This window comes from Rana temporaria, chromosome 4, assembly GCF_905171775.1.
Source record: "Rana temporaria chromosome 4, aRanTem1.1, whole genome shotgun sequence".
In the NCBI taxonomy this organism is placed as follows: Eukaryota; Metazoa; Chordata; class Amphibia; order Anura; family Ranidae; genus Rana; species Rana temporaria.
The window spans coordinates 157,444,390-157,468,399 of NC_053492.1; the positions used below are offsets into that span (position 1 = coordinate 157,444,390).

At 42.0% G+C, this 24,010-nt stretch overlaps 1 protein-coding gene across 1 annotated transcript in view; it reads left to right on the forward strand.

Moving 5' to 3' along the window:
- The window catches only part of GFM1 (G elongation factor mitochondrial 1), a 61,664-nt gene extending 39,232 nt beyond the window's left edge, over positions 1–22,432 (forward strand). The window contains exons 14-18 of the mRNA XM_040349257.1: positions 7,953–8,115; positions 10,877–11,021; positions 13,305–13,465; positions 15,023–15,076; positions 21,309–22,432. Coding sequence (XP_040205191.1) covers positions 7,953–8,115; positions 10,877–11,021; positions 13,305–13,465; positions 15,023–15,076; positions 21,309–21,440 — 655 coding nt within the window. The 3' untranslated portion in view covers positions 21,441–22,432. The remainder of the gene's footprint in view (positions 1–7,952; positions 8,116–10,876; positions 11,022–13,304; positions 13,466–15,022; positions 15,077–21,308) is intronic.
- The last annotated feature ends 1,578 nt before the right edge of the window (positions 22,433–24,010 follow it).

Genomic DNA, 24,010 nt, shown 5'->3' on the forward strand with positions numbered 1-24,010 from the left:
TGATGGCTTATGGTAAGTTAAAGGGGTTGTAAAGGTAAAAAAAAAAAAAATCCTAAATGGCTTCCTTCACTTACCTCATTCTTCAATTTTGCTTTTAAATGTCCTTATTTCTTCTGAGAACTCCACACAGTAATGCGAGGCTTTCTCCCTGGTGTGGAGTGTCATGCTCGCCCCCTCCCTTGGACTACAGGAGAGTCAGGACGCTCTCTACGTTGCAGATAGAGAAAGGAGCTGTGTGTTAGTGAGCGTCCTGACTCTCCTGTATTCCAAGGGAGGGGTCGAGCACAACACTCCACACCAGGGAGAAAGCCTTGCATTACTGTGTGGAGTTGCAGACAGAAGAACAGGAAGTGAGGATTTCTCAGAAGAAATAAGGACATTTAAAAGCAAAATGGAAGAATGAGGTAAGTGAAGGAGGACTGCACTAAGGTAAAGGAAGCTATTTAGGGAATTTTTTTTTACCTTTAAGCTTCCTGATGTCGTCCTAGGATGCTTATTTATGCCAGTCTTGCACTTCTGGTAGGAAGCCATATAACATTTACAGGGTTGCCACAGGATATGGTTGTATGCTTATGTGTATATTTGCAAATAATGCATTGGGTGAAATGTAAATGCAAATTTAGATTTATTCTTGTATGTACTCCTTATTATGACCAATTTATAGCAAGCTGCCAGTATTGGAGCCTTCATGTGCTTTAGCTGAATAAAAATACAGTAAAATCCTGGTTTGAAAGTAACTTGGTTTTAGGCTGCATTCACATCTTAGCGCGGCGTTTTGTACCGTAATTTGTCGCGACAAAACGTGTCGTTTTTAACCCCGGTTTTTTACATGTCATTGTCGGCTATGCCGAACGCTGAAGCCGCCTGATTACGCGCGACAAAAAAGGGTCCGGGACATGTTTGAGCTTCACGCGATCTGCGTTTCGGCGTTCGGCGTGGAGATGTGATCCATCTCCATAGACAACAATGTTATTTTTCCCCTCCAGCGTATCTGAGCGTCGCACTTCAGGCGTTTTGTCGCTCAGGTGTGAATGGAGCCTCTGCACCAGTTTAAAGTTCCAGACCCCCAAACACATATTTTATTTACATTTTTTTCTTTAACTGGTTGCCGACCAGCCGCCGTCGTTTAACGGCGGCAGGCCGGCTTCCCTGCGCGAGAGCACGTAGCTATACGTCTGCTCTCGCGCAGGCCACTAGGCCACGCGCGTGCGTGCCGCCGGAGGCGCGTGTGCCCACCGCTCACTCCCGTGCCCGGCCGGCGCAATCGCCGCCGGGCACACGCGATCGCTCCTTACAGAGCGAGGACCGGGAGCTGTGTGTGTAAACACACAGCTCCCAGTCCTGTCGGAGAGAAATGCTGATCTTCTGTTCATACAATGTATGAACAGAAGATCAGTAATTTCCCCATGTCAATCCACCCCCCCCCTACAGTTAGAATACACCCAGGGAACATACTTGACCCCTTCCCCGCCCCCTAGTGTTAACCCCTTCACTGCCAGTGGCATTTTTATAGTGATCCAATGCATTTTTATAGCACTGATCGCTATAAAAATGCCAATGGTCCCAAAAATGTGTCAAAAGTGTCCGAAATGTCCGCCATAATGTCGCAGTACCGGAAAAAAAACGCTGATCGCCGCCATTACTAGTAAAAAAAAAATATTAATTGCCATAATACCCCCTATTTTGTAAACGCTATAACATTTGCGCAAACCAGTCAATAAACGCTTATTGCAATTTTTTTTGGAGGGAAAAAATATATTTTTTTATATATTTTTGGGGGATATTTATTATAGCAAAAAGTAAAAAATATTCATTTTTTTTTCAAAATTGGCGCTCAAAAAAACTAAAAACCGCCAAATACCACCAAAAGAAAGCGCTATTTGTGGGGAAAAAAGGACGCCAATTTTGTTTGGGAGCCACGACCGCGCAATTGTCAGTTAAAGCAACGCAGTGCCGAATCGCAAAAAGTGCTCTGGTCTTTGACCAGCAATATGGTCCGGGGGTTAAGTGGTTAAAGACGTCTCCAGATGTATTTCTCCAATCATGTACATGAACATTTGTATCATGCCATATTTATTGCACTTTTACTTTGTTTAACCAACCGCCCACCGTGGATGTACGTCGGCACTTTGAAGAGGAATATCGTTGTTATGGCAGCAGATAACAGGCATAATCCCAGTATCCTCTTCTTCAGCGGGCGGTCCGCTTTCAGATAAAAGTAGTCTGTGGTGGATTCGTCGCAAGATATCTTTTATCGGGGGTGGGAGAGAGCCTTCCCTCCTGCTGCGCTCCATTGGTCCTCTCCCCTGTTTTGGCTGGCTGCAGATTAAAGGGAAGATGGCCCCCACTCGAGTCCATAGCATTGACTGGCGGAAACAACGTCAAACGTCACTTCTGCTCATAGCTTTTAAAGGAGAATTTATTTTATTTTTTATTTATTTTTTATTGCATTTTAGTGTAAATATGAGATCTGAGGTCTTTTTGACCCCAGATCTCATATTTAAGAGGTCCTGTCATGCTTTGTTTATATTAACCACTTGAGCCCCGGGCCATCGTCAAATGACGGCTTCACGGTGGCTCTGAATATCCAACAGGACGTCAATTGACGTCCTGGATTCCTCCGGCCACTGGGGGGCGCGCCCCAGAGATGCCGATGCGCGTGCCTGGCGGTCGCGATGTCCGCCAGGCACTCGGGATCGGCGACTACAGGGACAAGACGTGGAGCTCTGTGTGTAAACACAGAGCTCCACGTCCTGTCAGGGGAGAGAGGAGACCGATCTGTGTCCCTTGTACATAGGGACATAGATCGGTCACCTCCCCTCCACACACAGTGAGAACACAATACTGGCACACATTTAACCCCTTCCTCACCCCCTAGTGTTAACCCCTTGAATGCCAGTCACATTTATACAGTAATTGGTGCATATTTATCGCACTGATCGCTGTATAAATGTGAATGGCGCCAAAAATGTGTCAAAAGTGTCCGATGTGTCCGCCATAATGTCGCAGTCCCAATAAAAAAAAATCGCAGATCGCCGCCATTACTAGTAAAAAAATAAATTAAAAAAAATAATAATAATAATTCTGTCCCATATTTTGTAAGCGCTTATTGCGATTTTTTTTTTATTTTTTTTACCAAAAATATGTAGAAGAATACGTATCGGCCTAAACTGAGAAAAAAAATGTTTGGAAAAAAAAATTGGGCTATTTATTATAGCAACAAGTAACAAATATTGTTTTTTTTTTTCAAAATTGTTGCTTCTTTTTGTTTATAGCGCAAAAAATAAAAACCGCAGAGGTGATCAAATACCACCAAAATAAAGCTCTATTTGTGGGGAAAAAAGGACGTCAATTTTGTTTGGGAGCCACGTCGCACGACCGCGCAATTGTCAGTTAAAGCGACGCAGTGCCGGAAACTGAAATTTCACCTGGGCAGGAGGGGGGTATATGTGCCCAGTAAGCAAGTGGTTAAAAGGGATGTTTACATTCCTTGTAATAGGAATAAATATGACCCAAAAAATTTCTTTAAAAGGACAGTGTCAAAATAAAAAGTCAAATAAGAAAAAAAATAATTTAAAGTGCCCCGTCCCAACAAGCTTCCACCCAGAAGCGAACGCATGCGTGAGTTGCTCCCGCATATGAAAACGGTGTTCAAACCACACATGTGAGAGCAATAATTCTAGCCCTAGACCTTCTCTGTAACTCAAAACTGGTAACCTGTAGACCTTTTTAAACAACGCCTATGGAGATTTTTAAGGGTAAAAGCGTGACATGCTTGGTATCAATTTACTCGGCGTAACATTATCTTTCACAATATAAAAAAAATTATTGGGATAACTTTACAGCTGTCTTAATTTTTTAATAAAAAAAAAAGTGTATTTTTTTCCAAAAAAAAGTGCGCTTGTAAGACCGACCGCTGCGCAAATACAATGTGACAGAAAGTATTGCAATAACTGCCATTTTATTATTTAGAGTGTTATAAAAAAATGATATATAATGTTTGTGTGTTCTACATTTTCTAGCAAATAAAAAATGTGGGGAGACCTTCCCGCTGTCAGAATACACAGGTCAGCACTGCAGCCGCTGATCGAGTGGCTTTTATTGCACAGGGCTGTTGAATGGCAGTCAACCAGTAGATCGACTTCTGTTCATCTGTAGTGGGCACAAATGGATCGAAATGTGTCTGGTCCCTACTGAAACAGCCAAATTTTGATCCATCTATGACCACCTTTACAAAAAGATCCCACAATCTGATAAAACTGCTCACTGTGTCTAAACTACTGCTGCTGCTAATCTCTTCATTCTACATTCAATGATGTACAGGTAAGTGAAATTCCTGTGCTACAAAGCATATCAAAAATCAAAAAAAAAAAAAATCACCTAACAAAGCCACACCTACCACTTGAGTGGCTAAAACATGCAAAAATGTTATGTGTGGCGCTATGGGCGTACTATAATACACCTCCCTCTTTCTAAAAACTAGATTAAGAAAATAAATTCATTAGATATCAGATAAGAATATCAAACGTATCCCAAAAAATGTACCAAATGCTGAAAAAACGTTAATTGTACTACAATACATCTTCCCCTCCTTTGAAGAAACAATATCAATGAGTCTCGATCAAGGCCCCTTTGTTGGGACTACACGTAATCTATGAAAATAAGGTGCTAAAAAGTTGTTGCATAGCTGAACTACAATACACCTTCCTCTTACATTGCACCAAATCATAAACAAAATACCACATCACCCATGACGTACAACCTATGTAAAAAACACGATTGTCATTGTACTGCAATACACTTTTAAAAAACTGTCTCTAAAATAAAAGTTCCAAAGGCAAAAGCAGCCTTTGTGCAATTTAAATAGCACTTTATCACTATAAAGGGAATACATTGCACAAAGACTGCTTTTGGAAATTTTATTCTAGAGACTCTGTCCTGTCTTCCATTAATTCCTATGGGCCCAGCCTACAGGTGTAAAAGGGACACATAAGGATTTGGGGTCATTTTTTTTTTTTTTCTTAAAATGTTTGTTAACCCATTTTATGTCTATGCCAACCCCTCTATTAGAGGCTGGCATAGCACACTATGTAAGCTATTTAAAAAAAAATGAGCGTCGTAATTACCAATTTTGAGCTGTCTTCAGACCGGTTACGTGACTCGCGGCCGCTTTACAACTCTGATGGATGGTTTCTGTGGGAGGAGTGTGGGTATGTCATTCCTTTAGAGCGCATGCGCCGGTGACATCACAAGTAAATCTCTCCTAGACGGTGCAAGTTTAGCAGATATTTTACACATCAAACACGCACAAAAAATGCACCGGACCCCAGTACAGTTGAAAAAGGAAAAAAAGCATCTGGAAATGCATTTAAAACACGCATGCAAAAAAGCATGCAGAACAGATCTGGATTGCTTTTTTGTGGTGTGGACCAGCCCTTTAACTTTTTCAATAGCTGCAACAATTTAAAGATATTACAACATACTGTATATCCGTAATATCCATTTCAAATGCTAGAGAATTAACTTACAAGGTACAGTCTACTGCTCCTTGATGTTGTCGTTTTACTCCAAGCTAATTGAGGGACGGCTGTTGGTGCCTGCGCTGTTCCTCTATCGCCTGATATTCAGTACACGCACTCCCCAACAGGAAGTTTAAGGAACCTGGACCTGGCAGCAGTGTATAGTGAATAAAGTAAGCGTTTGTGTCCCAGTACACAATAAATGATGTGCTGGCAAATGTTTAATGGGGTGATTAGAAGCTATTCTTGAAAAAAAGTGTGAACATTTAATACTACTCCCACAAACAATATGTTTTTCTTATCTACAAATATGACATATCAAACCCAAACGAAACACACCAGCTGACAGTTAAGTCTCCACATCAGTGTGGACCTCATTGATTATGCAAAATCCTCTGATAAAGTCCCACTATGGGGACGTAACTCATAAGGTGGAGCTTTCCCTCATGATGTCATCACATCCATGCAGGTCTGCTCTATGTGAGTTGCTAATAGCCAGAATATGAATAGAGTGGTACCTGTAAGACAGTTATTGATGTTGTGGTTTAACCTGTTTTCAATGCTGAAGATTCATCTATTGTAATGTGTGTTTGCTGCTTGCTTTTAATGAAAATTGTGTGACCGGACACTAAGGCAGAGCTCGAAAAAGCCCAGATCGCCACGGTGACCAGAAATCAGATCCCGACACTCAGGCTCCTTGCAGCCCACCCACCGCTGGCAGTGGCGCCAGGCGCAAGCAACGCCTCGGGCAGCCGCCCACTGAGCTCCTTGCCTTCTCTTCTCCAATGGCTGCATATCACATGCCTACTTGTGTGGTGGAGCAATGATTGGACAGCCTCTTGCCTCTCCTTTGGCCGAAGCTTCCCACCCCCTGTTGACTCTCCCCCAATTGGGAGGTGGTCTGGGGACAGCGGCTTCTCCAATTGGCTGGCCAGGAATATAGCGAGGAGGTCGCATAGAGGAGCTGACAGTGACCCCCTGTTCTGCATGATGACTGAGAGTGACCTGGCCAAACTCTACTTCCCAGGTGATAGGAGGCAGCCCAAGGGCCCTACCAACAGGAACAGAGGAGGACACTGTATGAGGAGGGTGGGGGGGGGGGGGGGACACACTGTGTAAGAGGAATGTACGAGAAGGGAGGGGACAGTGTGTGACAGGAATGTATGGGGAGGGGGGACTGTGTCTGACAGGGATGTATGCCTCTAACCACATTGTCCCAGCTATAGGTATTCCCCGCCTGATGCGTCTTGCAGTTTTAGGAAAGGCCGCATAGAGGATTCCCCCCCATCAGGGTTTCTTTACGATCCTTTAGCCCTCTCCACATTAGTACATAGTCCCTTAATATTAGCACCCTCCTTAAAGCCGCCCCCACCCCCCATTTTTTTGGAGTCCCCTTTTATCAGCGACCCCCCTTTTAGAGATCAACGGTTGGCCATCTCTATCACCAAATATGAAGCCCTATTAGTCAAAACTCACATGGCTCCTAAATTCAAAGCAAATTTGTCATGCCCTGCCCTAGGGATAGATTTTCTAAAACTGGTGCACATAGAATCTGGTTCAGTTGTGCATGGTAGCATTCTCCAACTTTGGTAAATGACCCACTAGATGTCTTTTGTGATTTCTTCCTGAGGGGCTCCGATAAGGGAGATACCATAGGCAGTGATGGCAAACCTTGGCACCCCAGAAGTTTTGGAACTAATTTTCCCATGATGCTCAACTACATTGCAGAGTACTTGAGCATCATGGGAAATGTAGTTCCAAAACATCTGGGGTGCCAGGGTTTGCCATCACTGCCATATGAAGGCTTGCTGAAATGCTGGTGGCCAGAAAGGTAGGATCAATCCTGAGGTTGGAGATGGGGTTCTCCATTAGACTCATCTTGACCTTCTGCGATAAAGAGGTATCTGTTCTGTTCTGTTTGAACTTTTGAAGTTGGTGTTTTTGGAAAAAGGCTATTTATCATCCAGGTATCTTTTAAACACCTGCACAGAAGCTGTTTTTCACCAGAAGAAGTGTTTAACAAAATTTTTATCTAAGAAGTGTAAAGGGAATTGCACTAAGAACGTATAAAGTTTCATGTCTCACAAGTCGTGTGTATACTGTATATACTTATTCACTTATAAGGGGTGCATATTATAATATTTGCTGATGTAATGTTTTTTTTTTTTATTGATGTATATAGAGAAAAACTAGGAAGAATATTTATTTAAAGCACCGCACATATGCTTATCTATACTAAAATTTACTAAGGAGTAGTTTTTCATCTACCTTAACATGTTATTTAAAGATTGCCTAAGCCAAATTTTAAAAATGTTTTTTTTATTAAATCCACTTGTTATACTCTATCACCTGTGAATAGTATTTGGTTTATGCAGTTTTAGCTTTACATAATTGTGTTTTTTTTTTTTTGTTTTGTTTTTTTGTGTCCTGCAGGTTTGACTACACCCATAAAAAGCAGTCAGGTGGTGCAGGCCAGTATGGTAAAGTCATTGGTTATATTGAGCCTCTTGATCCCGAAGATAACACGAAATTGGAATTTGAAGACCTAACAGTAGGAACAAATGTCCCCAAACAGTTTGTACCAGCTGTGGAGAAAGTAAGTGCATTGTGATACAAGTATGTTTACCCAGTGCACAATAGAGCTGCACGATTAATCGTATATTAATCGCAGTCTCGATTCACCCCCCCACGATCTCCAGCTTGAGGTTACCGTGATTTTTTCAGGTCTAGCAGGATGTAGCCTGGTATGTAGCTGAAGTAGTTGGAACCAGTGTGGATACTGCTTGTCAGCGGTGCAGGGATAGATAAACACACTGTTGATTGGTCAGCTACCTCTGCTTTTCTCAGAATCTGCGATTGACAGAGACGCATTAGACACGGTCCTCTTTGGATAACGAGATTGACCAGGGGAAGGAACACGGCGATGGTTGTTAATTGGTATAGCCACACCCCTGGCTGTGTTCCTGTGATTAGATAGTGCAGGAGGAAAGTGTGTGAGTGGAGAAGATGCATCCTTGAAACGGAGAGAGGACACGGAGGGAGCCCGGGATGTGCGGCCTATGGCAGGGAGGCAGTGTGTGCCTATGTGGTAGCTGGAGAGGAGAAGAGCCCTGTTCGCTCTCACAATGAGGTTGCTCAGGGCTCTCGTGGGAAGTGCCTCCCTCAACAGCAGCAGCACCCAGGGACTGGTGGACTACTACTCCAAGTTCTCCCCCTCACACCTCTCTATGAAGCAGTTCCTGGACTTCGGTGAGTTACACAACAGGGCCCCATTCATTGCCAGCCTCTCCGGACTTCTCCAGACTCCACACAAGGAGGAATCCCACCTTCCTCCTCATGTATGGAGAAGATCCCACCTTCCTCCTCATACATGAACACCTCCACCTTCCTCCTCCTACATGAACACCTCCACCTTCCTCCTCCTACATGAACAACTCCACCTTCCTCCTCCTACATGAACACCTCCACCTTCCTCCTCCTACATGAACACCTCCACCTTCCTCCTCCTACATGAACACCTCCACCTTCCTCCTCCTACATGAATACCTCCACCTAAAAACTAACCAGTAAAGTTAGCCCAAATTTTTTTGTATAATGTGAACATTTTTACGCCGAGAGGATCGTGATCTTAATTCTAAGCAAAAGAATCGTGATTCTCTTTATGACCCATTCTGCATGTTAACAGCTCCCTTGCACTATGGAGGTTAATGAAGGTCGTGTGCACATGTCAATGCTTGTTTAAATGATGAGCAGCACTATACATCGCAAAAAAATGTTTCAGATCTTTGGCATTAAATAGGGCTAAGATAAAAAAGGAGCAGAATTTATTTTGGGTTTTATTTTGAAAGTCTTGAAACAAGCAGGTGGGAAAAAAAAGTACAGAGACTATGTAGTTGAGGAATAAGTACTGGGGGCCACTGGTCTATCTGTTGAAACATTTTCTTTTTGTATTTGTGGAATGAACAAAAAGACATTGCTTTTGTGAACAATAATGGATAAAGCGTTTTGTTACCCCAACACTTCATATTCCTGCTGTACCATGTACTTGTATGAGAAAGTATCCTGTGCTCTTTTTATTGCTTCCTCTATATGAAATCCCTGATGTTCCGGCCAGTCCCTCCTGCTTTCCTATTAAAAACTGACCACACTAAGCAGGAGAGCACATCATGGTCAGTTCTCTAGATATGCTTGGAACTCGGCCTGCTCTCCTCCAATGATCAGACTTGTCCTGACACGCTCCCACTGCGCAGTCATTCACCAGGAAGCTCAGTGTCCTGCTGCTTTCCTCCCCCCAGCTGTTATGCAGCTGAGAACAGAGAGAATGTGATCACTTATAAAAAAGGGAAAAAAGGTATTTATAATAATAGGATTTTTTGTACTCGCCGTAAAATCCTTTTCTCTGTCATCCATGGACGGACAACAGCCTTCACAAGTCTTCACAAGTGGGTTATGTTCCTGTTCATCGGAGAGTCCTCTCCGATGAACAGGAACATAACCCACTTGTCAAGACTTGTGAAGGCTGTTGTCCGTCCATGGACGATAAGAGAAATATAATATATGTGTGTGTGTGTGTGTGTGTGTGTGTGTGTGTGTGTGTGTGTGTATATATGTGTGTGTATATATGTGTATATATATATATATATATATATATATATATATATATATATATAAATATATATATTAATTACACATACAAAAATGTTTTGCTTTTAATTTCTATTTTAAACTAAATGTTGTTTTACAAGGTGATCGCTTACAATCACTTTGAGTGCTGCAAAAACGAAACGACAACCTCGACTCAATTTAGGAAGCAAACATGTTAACAATAATAGCAATTTTCTCAACTGTAAAATAATTTGGTTCTGGAGGAGTTCTAAACCTACCGATAGCAAGAGTTCAGTTAAACTATATGATGTTTGTGAAACATGATATGAAGCAGCTCAAAAGAATTAGGAGAAGTGAAGGTAGTACCACCAGGGGGCGCTTGCTGCACAATTTTCAATGGGATACACTTGTTTTTTTTCTTTAGTCATTTGATGACACTACATGAAATCACTTGGCACTAATACTTGCGTGTATGTGTGTTAACTTTCACATCAGTGTTTGTCCCTGAAGGAGCTCCAGTCTTATGTACTTATCTCAGTCCTGTATGGACATTTATTAGTTTATGGATTGTGGGAGTAAACTGGAACATCTGCAGTAAATCCCACACAAAGAACATATAATGTCCCTGCAGATGGTGTATTGGGAATTCAGCCTGGTCATGGACTGCTTTTCAATTTAATACTTAGATTTTCACATTTGTATATATTTTATCAGCTCGTTCTTTATGTCACTCTGCAATTTGTTTGTTGCAGGGTTTTCGCGATGCTTGTGAAAAGGGTCCTCTGACTGGACACAGGATTTCTGGCTTACGATTTGTCCTGGAAGATGGTGCTAATCACATGGTGGATTCCAGTGAATTCTCCTTCATGAGAGCAGCTGAAGGAGCCCTAAAACAAGGTAATGTTTGTTCCTATTGGCTATTTCTTCTCAGTCGTCTCAGAAATTTCGCATGCATCTTGTCTGTCCCTCTCATAGGTAGCCAGTGGTATGTTGAATGCATAATGGCAACAAGGGGTAAAATGTGCGCAGGGATGTAGACAAGATTACAAAGCCGCCAGATCATTTTCACAGCCCCAAAAAAGCAAGGCCCTTCCAAATGGCACATGATCATCTCCTCTCCCTCCTCGGTGCTGATTGACAAAGTCTGAATGTTTGACAGAAAATGTAATCTGTGCTCTTGTTTGGTTCTGTATGCACAGCAACTGTGCGGTATTCAGTCACACCCAGCCATATTCGGCTTTGGTGATAGGAATATAGTTATGGGTCACAGACTTGTCAGGTGGGGGGGGGGGCTTTTACAACAGTTTACACAGCACTTTACTAAGTAAAGGCAGGCAGTGCAATTACAATATAATTCAATACTAGAGGGTTCATCATATTTGATGCAAATATACAGTATCTCACAAAAGTGAGTACACCCCTCACATTTTTGTAAATATTTCATTATATCTTTTCATGTGACAACACTGAAGAAATGACACTTTGCTACAATGTAAAGTAGTGAGTGTACAGCTTGTATAACAGTGTAAATGTGCTGTCCCCTCAAAATAACTCAACACACAGCCATTCTCGTCCAAACCGCTGGCAACAAATGTGAGTACACCCCTAAGTGAAATTGGGCCCAATTAGCCATTTTCCTTTCCCAGTGTCATGTGACTCATTAGTGTTACAAGGTCTCAGGTGTGAATGGGGAGCAAGTGTGTTAAATTTTGTGTTATCGCTCTCACTCCCTCATACTGGTCTCTGGAAGTTCAACATGGCCCCTCATAGCAAGAACTCTCTGAGAATCTGAAAAAAAGATGGTCTAGGCTTTAAGAAGATTGCCAAGACCCTGAAACTAAGCTGTAGCACGGTGGTCAAGACCATACAGCCGTTTAACAGGACAGGTTCTACTCAGAACAGGCCTCTCTATGGTCAGCCAGCAGTTGAGTGCACTTTCTCAGTGTCATATCCAGAGGCTGTCTTTGGGAAATGGACGTATGAGTGCTGCCAGCATTGCTGCAGAAGTTGGGGGGTCAGCCTGTCAGTGCTCAGACCATTGGCTGCACACTGCATCAAATTGGTCTGCATGGCTGTCGTCCCAGAAGGAAGCTTCTTCTAAAGATGCACACACGCACACCAAATTCCGACCGTCAAAAATGCGGCGATGTACAACACTACGACGAGCCTAGAAAATGTTCAATGCTTCCGAGCATGCGTCAAATTGTTTCCGAGTTTGCCTTTTTTTTCTTTTCTCCGTCAGAATTCCATACAGACGAACGCAATTTCAGATAGAAATTTTGTCAGCCGGGAAAAAAAGAGAACGTGCTCTCTTTCTAAGTCCGTCGGAAATTTCCGACGGAAAAAGTCTGATGGGGCATACACATTCCGTCTGACTTTTTTTATCGGAAATTCCAGATGTGTGTATGCGGCATTATGCTAATGGTGTCTGTGATATTTCTGGTAGTGCTGTGCCCAGCTTTTAGTTTAATGTCATACTGATTTTATCTTGGCACAGCACAAAGTGATGTAAACACTTCCTCGGCCCTAGGATTTGGGGGTGCTCACCAAGTACCTCCCTATGAAGTGTTTGTAAACCCAATTACTGACATGTCAATAAGCAATGACATGTTAATGTAATATTCATCCAGACAGACAGTGGCTGCAGGCGATTAGCAGTGCTAATATGTTATAAAAGCATAAAAAAAAAGTGAAAAACATATTTATTAATCCAAAATGGCAATTATTTTAATACATGGTGCTTTGTCCCTACCCCTTGAGCTGAAATGGCACGCCACCCAAATAAAACGCCATATTTTCTGGGCTGTTGCCACAGAAGTCTACCCCGTTGTTTACAATCTTGGTACTGGCTTCTTCACCTGATATCGGTATATGCACAGTAGCACCCCATAGATACCTATGGGGTCGGGAGACCGATCACCTACTAGGTGTCTCGTGAATAAATTGATAAGAGTGTGGGACAGATATTTTTTTTTTGTTGTTTTTCTTTTGGTACAGGCCAACTGTGGCAGCCGTCAGGAATCACTTGTGATTTCAGTTGCAGGAATAAACTGTTGGACCTAAAATAGCCAGTGTGAGTGAGACCTCATAAGTAGAAGACCTTTAGTATTCTGATTTAACAGGTTTACTATAGTTTATAATTTTCGATCTAAAACGTGTTCTCTTTCTTTTTTGCCCCAGCTTTGGAGAATGCAACTGTGGTCATCCTGGAACCAATAATGTCTGTGGAAGTTGTAGCACCACATGAATTCCAGGGAGCAGTCATTGCAGGTCTTAACCGCAGGCATGGTATTATTCTGGGTCAAGATGGATCAGATGACTACTGCACTATCCATGCTAATGTAAGTACACGTGGCTTTATCTCACAGCTTCTGAGCTAGAACTGTATTCATAACAACTTTTTTGTTTTTTTTTTCAGTTTAAAATTCATGGACAGGGATGTACAACCTTGGTCATGTTTATTGCTATTTGTGCTCCACTGGGAAGATTTACCCTCTGGAATTGTTCTAGCGACAACTGTCACTGGGGCAGAAAGTGATCTTAAATCCAAAATGTTAGTTGACTCTATTGGGAGGTGATGGGAAATCTTCCAATGTGGACTTCAAATGACAACTATTTGAGGGAGGTTTCCTACTTTGGAGACTTTTCTTCTAATTTCCTTTTGCATCTACAGGACAGACGGTTGAGGGAAATCTCAATGGAACACACAGCAATAAACGGACTAATCATTCTCACTAGTTTTCTTCAGCCAGACTTGTTATGTAGGGAGCCCTGCCAGATAGCTTAGTGTGTTATCTCCATTCAGACTACCTTCAGATAAGCAAATCCTGTTGCTCCAGGATCTTGCTCAGCTAATTACTGCAAAGTAAGGAGAAGAAGCACAATGATGAAGTCTACTTTGTGCCAATAACGCCTTAGCTCTGTTCAGTGTTTGATATCACTGTACAAAGCAATAGAGCCCCAAGATGTGTGCAAACCCTGTGGCCAACTACAAGAAACGTCGGACATCTGTGATCGCCAACAAGGGATTGCCACCAGGTACTAAGTCATGTTTCGGGAAGGGGTCAAATACTTATTTCACTTATTAAAATGCACATCAATTTATAACTTTTTTGAAATGCGTTTTTCTGGATTTTTTTCAGTTTTTTTGTCTCTCGCTGTTAAAATAAACCTACCGTTAAATTATAGACTGATCATTTCTTTGTTAGTGGGCAAATGTACAAAATCGGGGGTCAAATACTTTTTTCCTCACTGTACAAACCCAGACAGCAATATTTAAAGTGCTTGCCTGTAGCTGCACTGGATATCTCCTAAACCTGCACAGTTTAGGAAATATCCCTGTATTTGCATGTGCCGACGTCATGCGGCATATGCACACTTGAGCCAACTGAGGCAACGACACTATGTGCCGTTGCTTCAGTTGTACTGTGGCGTTCCCGGGCGCATGCGCGAGATTGAAGTCATCGCGACTCCGGCTAATCACAGCACCAGCGACGCGATACCCAGAATTCACTCCACGGCAACATGTGGGCGACTGGAGGGGGGGACGTGGACCACTGCGGGGGCTTCAATCTGAAGGTAAGTAATACATAATCGGCTAGTATGCTTTGCATACTAGCCGATTATGCCTTTGTCTTGCAGGGTTTGTATTTTTCCCATTTTGTTTGGAGGGTTTACTTCCTCTTTAAAGCTGAGCTAAGTAATCAAAGACAATTTGCTGTTTGACTACAATACAAACTGAACATTGCCCCTCTCCATTGGTGGGCAAACATGCGTGCTTGTTTCTAAAACGACCTTTCTTTAAAAAAAAAAAATGTATGTCTGTAAGCACCTTTAGAATTAAATATGAATATTGTGAATTACGTGATGCAGTGATTTGTCTTGTTCTGTTTTTGAAGGTTCCACTGAATGATATGTTTGGATATGCAACTGAACTCCGATCATGTACAGAGGTTTGTTTATAACTTGTTTTATATGTATTGTTTGCTCAGAATTGGGATATTGAGATTTTTATCTATTATGAAAGTTGACCTAACCTCAAAGCAATGTTTTTTTTTTTTATAGGGAACATATAGTTGTGCCTAAGCATTACCTTGAAAGATTTACCTTTTTGAATTCCTCCTGTAAAAAAGCAGTGCACTTTCTGGTATGTAAGGATGCCAAGGCATTTGTGCACCTACAACCTTATAGCTGTGTATCTACAGTGTGAGATCTAAGACACTGCTACCCTGGGTTCATTTTAGAATATTTGGAGTGAGAATTGATGATGCTACTACTGTGCTTCTCGCTGTACTCCCTCCTGGAACCTCTGATATGAGAAAGCGAGAAAGCAGAACAAGGCATTGTAAACCAGTAATAGGGAATAGATAAGCTACAGGGAGATCACAGGCAATATTAACAATTTTATATTAACAAATACATGTGTTATTGTACAATAGTGTAGATGTAAGAAGTCGATGCATTTATCTTAATAAGTATTTTACACGATAAGCCCAGGTTCACACTGAGCTGCGGGAATGAAGCCGAGTGAGTTCAGCTGAACAATTTTACTCCCGCTTGTCTGTCCCGATTTTGGCCGCAATTCCAGAGACATCTGTGCAGGTTTCTGCACAGATGTCAATGTAAATTGCAGCCCGGAATCGCAAAAAGTAGTACAGAAACGACTTTTTAAAAATCGGTGCAGCGCTGCAGATTCGGCGTTGCACTAATTAGGACAGTGTCATTGCCGGCAAATGCTGCCCGATTTGACATTTCAAATCGTACCAATGTGAACCTGGGCTTAATCTCATGAATAATATATGTAATTATTGCCAACCATTTGGGGAGATAATACACATCTCTCTACCATGTATTTGCTTCACGCCAAGTGATGTGAAAGAATTTGTAATTGACCAGACCAGTCCAGTATATCTAGATTTCTAATATAAATGTAGAAAGCTGTTGGGTGTTCCAGTATTCGATTGTCAAATTCCTTTCTGATCTATTGCCCCATGTAACAACAGTTAAGGTACGCTTATTAAGACAATAAATACTGTGCATACATGTTACAATATGATCATTCAGTCCAATGATGGTTTCATTGAAAGAATCCTTTCTCAAAAATCAGTTGCACTGAATTGACAGTGCAATTTAATAAACGATGAATTATATTAACCACTTGACACCCGCACGCCGTCATATGACGTCCAAAACGGGGATCTGTTATCCTGGGTGGACGTCATATGACGTGATGGGCTTTGCGGGGGGGATATCTCAATGATGCCTGCACCCGGAGGCATCATTGAGATATCATTTTTTAGCGGCGGCGATCCTGCGCACCGTAAGAACGATCATAGCGGCGGTTCCGCCGCTAGATCGTTCTTACAGGCGGCGGGAGGGGACATCCCCCCCCTCCCGCCGCCATCCGGTGCTTCTCCGGGCTCTCCCGTCCCACCGGGGGCCCGGAGAGATGATCGCCGTCCGCCGGATGTTTGCCATAGAGAAGACTGGTGACCATCTGGTCACCAGTCATCTCTATGACCGTCGGAGGCCCGGGCGCGATGTGATAACGTCACGCCCGGGTCCCCGTAAGTAAACAAACCGCAATTGCGGCTAGTTTGAATGAGATCTGTGAATTTTTTTTCACGATCTCATTCTTTCCAGCCTGCAGGAGAGATGTGGGGTCTTATTGACCCTGCATCTCTCCTTAAAGAGGACCTGTCATGCACATTCCTATTACAAGGGATGTTTACATTCCTTGTAATAGGAATAAAAGCGATTGAAAAAAAAAAAAGTGTAAAAAAAAGTGTAAAAAATAAAGAAATAAGTAAAATAAAAAAGAAAAAATAATAATAAAAAAATTAAAATGCCCCTGTCCCCGGTAGCTCGCGCTCAGAAGCGTACGCACACGTAAGTCCCGCCCACGTATGTAAACATCGTTCAAACCACACATGTGAGGTGTCGCCGCGTGCGTTAGAGCGTGTGCAACAATTCTAGCACTAGACCTCCTCTGTAACTCTAAACTGGCAACCTGTAAAAATTTTAAAGTGTCGCCTATGGAGATTTTTAAGTAACGAAGTTTGGCGCCATTCCATGAGTGTACGCAATTTTAAAGCGTGACATGTTAGGTATCTAGTTACTCGACGTAACATCATCTTTCATATTTTACCAAAAAATTGGGCTAACGTTACTGTTTTGTTATTTTTTAATTTATGAAACCGTTTTTTTTACAAAAAAAAGCCGTTTAAAAAATTATTGCGCAAATACGGTGCAAGATAAAAAGTTGCAATGACCGCCATTTTATTCCCTAGGGTGTCTGCTAAAAAAAACATATATAATGTTTGGGGGTTCTGAGTAATTTTCTAGCAAAAGAATGAGGATTTGTACATGTAGGAAAGAAGTGCCAGAATAGGCCCGGGAAGGAGGTGGGTTTTAAAGCCCGGTATTGAAGTGGTTAAAAGGAAATATGATTTAAATTGTTTACTTTGTTGTGTAAAATAATTGTTTTTAATCAAGATCATGTAAATGATCAGACCTGTGTCCAATAATTTTATTTCCACGTGTGTGGCAATTCTAATAAGGCGCTGTACAGTATGCACCAAAATCTTCAGAAGCGTACCTGCAGCATTACTGTATCAGCCCTCCAAATGTCCTATGCATCAGCTTCCTTATAGGCTATAATAATAAACTTAAACCCAACGTTGCCTCCCTCATACCCAAGTGACAGAATTTTAGGGGTAGATCCACAGAGCAAGTACGACGGCGTATCTACTGATACGCTGGCGTACTTTCAAATTTCCAGCGTCGTATCTTTAGTTTGAATCCTCAAACCAAGATACAACGGCATCTGGGTAAGATCCGACAGGCGTACGGCTTCGTACGCTTTCGGATCTTAGATGCAATACTTCGGCGCCCGCTGGGTGGAGTTTGCGTCGTTTTCCGCGTCGGGTATGCAAATTAGCGATTTACGGCGATCCACGAACGTACGCGCGCCCGTCGCATTTTCTAACGTCGTCTGTAGTCGGCTTTTTTCGGCGTATAGTTAAAGCTGGTATTTTGCGGCGTATAGATAGACTTGCCATGTTAAGTATGGCCGTCGTTCCCGCCTCGAAATTTGATTTTTTTTTTTTTTTGCGTAAGTCGTCCGTGAATCGGGATGGACGTAACTCACGTCTAAGTTAAAAAAATGACGTCCTAGCGACGTCATTTAGCGCAATGCGCGGCGGGAAATTTCGGACCGACGCATGCGCAGTTCATTCGGCGCGGGGACACGCTTCATTTAAATGAAACCCGCCCCCAACCCGCCCAATTTGAAATCCGCCGCCAGAAATACACTACGCCTCCTTAACTTAAGGCGCGAACTCGCTGAGGATTCGAAAATACGCCAGGTAAGGTTACGGTGGCATAGTGTATCTCTGATACGCTGCGCCGATCTATTTGTATGTGGATCTGGCCCTTAGTTTTTAATGGGAATTTGCCCTTTGTACATGATCTTGGCTCTTTGACTTGCTTTTTTGTGTAAGTCCATTAGGTGTATATTTGCTCTATTTTATAGATTCTAAGAATTTGGTAGATATCTTTGAAATCCAGCAGAAAATCTGTAGAAAGTGATTTCTGTGTTGTGTTGTATGCGTCTGTTTTTTTTTGTTTTTTAATTCTTTAAAATTCAGACTCGTAACACAAACCAGAGAGCAGGGTTGTCGGGTACATAGTGAGGCTACACAAATAGGTAAAGATCACCACAACTCGGACTCCCAGGGAGATACAGCCTATAATAGCTAACATACCAAGTACCAAACTAACAGGATCGACATCATCCCCACCATGTGGCCCTTAGCAACAGGACGGTTAGATAGAGGGGGAAATGTCAGATAAACAATTAACATGGAGGGAGGAGTATCGTATAATTGAGGCATTACTGGAACTGGAAATAACCTCATTGGTAAATAAAGGTTGAGAACTCGGTCCTCATTTAAAGACACGTCTGAACATAGAGCCATGTAGAATTCTTGGGACATGGACTATATGTATCCCGACATAGAAGAAGGCCCTCGAACGCCACAGGGAAGCAAAGGAAGGAGAAGACAGTGCAGGAAACTTAGCAAGCAAAGACAAGACTAGGTGAGGGAGTGAGGTCCTTTTAGAGAGTGCGTCCAACCAGTCCCTGCATCGCACTAAGGGCACTGTATCCTGGGAGTGGTTTGGAAGACTGAGCAATAGAATCAGGTTTTAAGGAATAGTTCTTCAGTGTGGTACACTCTTTGCCATAAAACCCTCCATAGTTCTAATTTCATTGACCTTGCTTATCCACAAACCAAACAGGGGTAGAAGTCTGCAGTATAGTGCAATGCAGGCTTTCGCAATGGTCAGTTGGAAGTTGGTCATGGATTTTATCCCAAAACTCTTGTATGACTGGACTGAGTGAGTGAATAATTTGTATAGCGCTCCAAATGCAAACTGAATCACCTCAAGGCGCTTGGTATCCATTTTCTTAGTGAATTGAGTATAGATAGCGCTGATTATCAACTAGTGCAAGGTGAGTACAAAGGAAATAAAAATATATAAAAATATTTAAAAATATTCAATAGTGTGAATTATAAATGTAGGAAACAACAACACTATGTCAATATTGCCTATCTACATGAGAGTGAGTCCATAATGGGTTAACTAGACTGAACCCATGTGCAGCCCTGCAGGAAAATCAGCTGATATCTCCTTCTCACTGCTTCAGAATAGATAGGATAGATCCTCCCAAAGATTCCAGCCAGAAACTCCACATGTAGGTAAAAAGAGAAGAACAAGAGGACAAGCCTCCTAGTGCAATATTGTTGGTAACAAGGAAGGGAGACAAGGACTACACCGACGGTGTGTGAACTCACAAATCCGCCGATTAACACAGGCTCTGAATCTGGTTGCCGCTCAGTGTGATGGTCTCCTCACTGGGATCGTGTCCCGTCACATAGGCTCCTCCCCCACGCGTATCGTCACTCGTCACGTGACTTAATCATGGGCTGCTCGCGTGGATAAGTCACGTGACGATACGCGTGGGGGAGGAGCCTATGTGACGGGACACGATCCGAGTGAGGAGACCATCACACTGAGCGGCAACCAGATTCAGAGCCTGTGTTAATCGGCGGATTTGTGAGTTCACACACCGTCGGTGTAGTCCTTGTCTCCCTTCCTTGTTACCAACAATATTGCACTAGGAGGCTTGTCCTCTTGTTCTTCTCTTTTTACCTACATGTGGAGTTTCTGGCTGGAATCTTTGGGAGGATCTATCCTATCTATTCTGAAGCAGTGAGAAGGAGATATCAGCTGATTTTCCTGCAGGGCTGCACATGGGTTCAGTCTAGTTAACCCATTACGGACTCACTCTCATGTAGATAGGCAATATTGACATAGTGTTGTTGTTTCCTACATTTATAATTCACACTATTGAATATTTTTAAATATTTTTATATATTTTTATTTCCTTTGTACTCACCTTGCACTAGTTGATAATCAGCGCTATCTATACTCAATTCACTATTATCTTTGGTTCACTTTTTTTGATACGCAGCTTTTATCATTTGTTGTTTTTTGCTGGGTTTTTTCCTATTTTGGTTTTATTTGGTAGCGCATTAGTACCACTCTTTTTATACATTTTCTTCCTTAGCCTTCAGAAGAGGTGGGTCTTGAGTTTATTTCTGAAGGCCCGATGACTTTCTTCCATTCGGATGTTAGTTGGTAACGCGTTCCACAGTCGAGGTCCTGTTTCAAACAATATTTAGTAACCACCCTCAATACTGTAGGTATCTCCAGCAAAAGTTTGAGTACTGCAGGAACATTTTGTGTAAGGTTTTGGAACCCAATACCAAAGAGTTAATGGCTTCTAACAAGATTCCTCTCTTCTACTGAAAATTGAAGATTTGTATGCAGTTTGCAATACCCCTTTGTCATGGTAGCTTATTTGAAACAGAATGTCCATGTTCAATGGAAGAAGTTTTTAGGCAGAGTTGCTTAAAGGCAGTGGGATTGGTTGAGGGGATGAATTCCCTGATGGTTTGAGTTGAATTTGGGATATGAATTTAAACCTGGTCATCCCGTCCCGTTCTGTTTTATAGACTCTAAGCATTTAATATACGTTTCTAACTTTTAGTCATAACAAATCAACTAAAGAAAATGCATTTTTTTGTGTTGTGCTCATGTATTTGTTTCTTTGTTTAGGGGAAGGGTGAATACACTATGGAGTACAAGAAGTACCAGCCTTGCTTAGCCAGTGTGCAAGAAGAAATCATCAACAAATATCTTGAGGCAACGGGCCAACTTCAAGTGAAGAAAGGAAAGTACAAGAGTTGATCTTACGTCTGATTCCTAATTAGAGACTTGAGCCCAGCTCTGCTTTTTATTTTCTAAGATTTCCCACCAATGGTTACCTTTCTATTAAGTCACCTTTGCATTCCAGCCATGCTTGGAGTGAGGCCACAGGAGATATTAAAGGTTCATGGCTGGTTTTTGTAAAACCCCCTAAACCTGCGATGTAGTTAACATAATCCACAAAGCTCCGACTGAATTTGGATATGGTGAAAACTTAGTGTTCATCTTATGAAACAATCACATGTTCCTACATGCTGTTTGGGTGAAAAGTCTTCATCTGCTCTCTCAAGACTACCCAAGTGATGTTGGTGAATTCAGACTAAATTGTAGACTGCTCTTTTCTTGGGGAACGAAATCATACTCTTCCTGGAAATTCAACAGCTACGTGACTGTCTAGCATTTCACTTCTGACTTTTTCTCTTCAAGAATCATTACAGCGACTCATTACAGTGAAATAAAGTTTGTTAATGGTGACACTTCTGTAGAATTTAGTTTTTTCATCAGTCGTTTGTTTCTAAAACCTGTTTCTAAAACCTGTTGCTGAGTTTATCCTGTGGCTTTATAGATGTTATCTAATTTATTTGTTAGGTAAGCCTCTTTGAAATATATCTGCCTCTTGACAAGTGAACCTGGTCACAAGAGTTACGTTCTGATTGTACAGTCTCCTGACCTACAACACATTTATGGGTCACTATACTGGAATTAGATTTGTTTTATTTTATAGCCCTCTAAGCATATTATTTTATTTCTATATAACTTTGAAATCTAGCAAATGCTCCTTAAATAGGCTGTTGTACTGCATAATGTTGGTTATTCTAAAGGCATTTGCATACAAATCATATAATCAGCATTTTGCGGATTATAGTCACCAATGCAAGCCAGATAAATCGGTATCAGTGGATATCACTAGGTAGCCACAAAAAAGGATGGTGTTGTCACTTTTGTTCCTTATAATAAATTTGTGTCTGTGCTGTATGGGTTAGTAAGGTAAGTCTTGATACACCTAAACTACCTTTGTGCTGACATTTGTTTCATTTGTAGCAACTGTATTTAGCAGCACAACTTATTTGTTTCCTTGTTTTTACATTACATATTCGAAATACTGGATGGATTTTATTTACTTGTGACAATAACCCCTGGAAATGTGTGTTTTTTTTTATTTCACAACTAAGATTCCTGCCAGATATGTTTAAAGATGAGTGTTTCTTCAGAAACACTTGTTTATTCATACTTGGATTCCTTTCTTCTTAAAATAATTACACATGTTTTATTTAAAATGGGCTTTCCTTGTCAAAGGGGGGTTGTCATTCTTTGGTACTGTGCTGCAAACTCTTATTCATTGAATGACTATTTGATGGCCTAAGTGCTTGAGAATAAAGGGCTTTATCATATTGTGTGACACACAATTGATGGAAGAGCTACTCTTGTTGTCCAACCAAAGTCCAAGGTTCTGTGGTCTTCCATTAATTATAAACATGCAGGATTTTTTTTTTTCTAACTGCAGTAACACTAAAACACAAGACAGAGGTGGAAAAAAGATCTCTGTTCACAAATGCAACCTCTCTGCAGAATGTGTGCTTCCCTTCTCTCTGGATAGATATGTGGTGGTGGATCTTTTCTTTTTGCGTACACCTCTGCAGTGGAAATGAGGCTTTCAATAAATTTATGATTGCTTCGAGTCCCTTTTTTTTTTATTACATGGCAGGATTCCCAGAGCACTATGGGTTGGCTAAAAATGACAGCTCAGCAGTAGTCCATTCTTTTCAGGCAGATACAGGTTATTAGTGAAACCGCAGTCAATCATTTTAAAGCCATTCAGTAAGGGAGAAGCTCTCTGATTTACTATGTGTATATTTCAGCTTGTGTGGTATTTAGGATTAAATGTGTTTTTAGCAGACGCTATTGCAACTGGTTAACATACAGTGGCGGCTGGTGCTCAAAATTTTTTTTTGGGGGGGGGGGGGCGCAAATGAAAAATATTGTACCCTCATTGTGCCTATCAAACGCAGCCGCTGTGCCATCAATTGTCACCACTGTGCCATGCCATTAAACGCAGCCGCTGTGCCATCAATTTTCACCACTTCGCCATCCCATAAAACGCAGTCACTGTGCCATCAATTGTCACCACTGTGCCATGTCATCAAACGCAGCCACTGTGCTAATTGTCACCACTGTGCATGTCACTGTGCCCTTTAATTGTCGCCTCTGTGCCCATTGTTGTCACTGTGCTGTGCCCCTTGTTGTCACTGTGCTGTGCCCCTTGTTGTCACTGTGCTGTGCCCCTTGTTGTCACTGTGCTGTGCCCCTTGTTGTCACTGTGCCCCTTGTTGTCACTGTGCTGTGCCCCTTGTTGTCACTGTGCTGTGCCCCTTGTTGTCACTGTGCCTATTTATTAATGCCACTGTGCCCTTTGCCGCTCTCTGTGCCCATTGTCGCCCCTTTCCCTGTAAAATGAACTTACCTGAAGCTTCCACGTGCTCCCTTGATGTCTTGTCCCGCTTGGTGACGCTTCAGCCAATCAGGTTCCTGATAACCAGAATCCGGGAACCGGA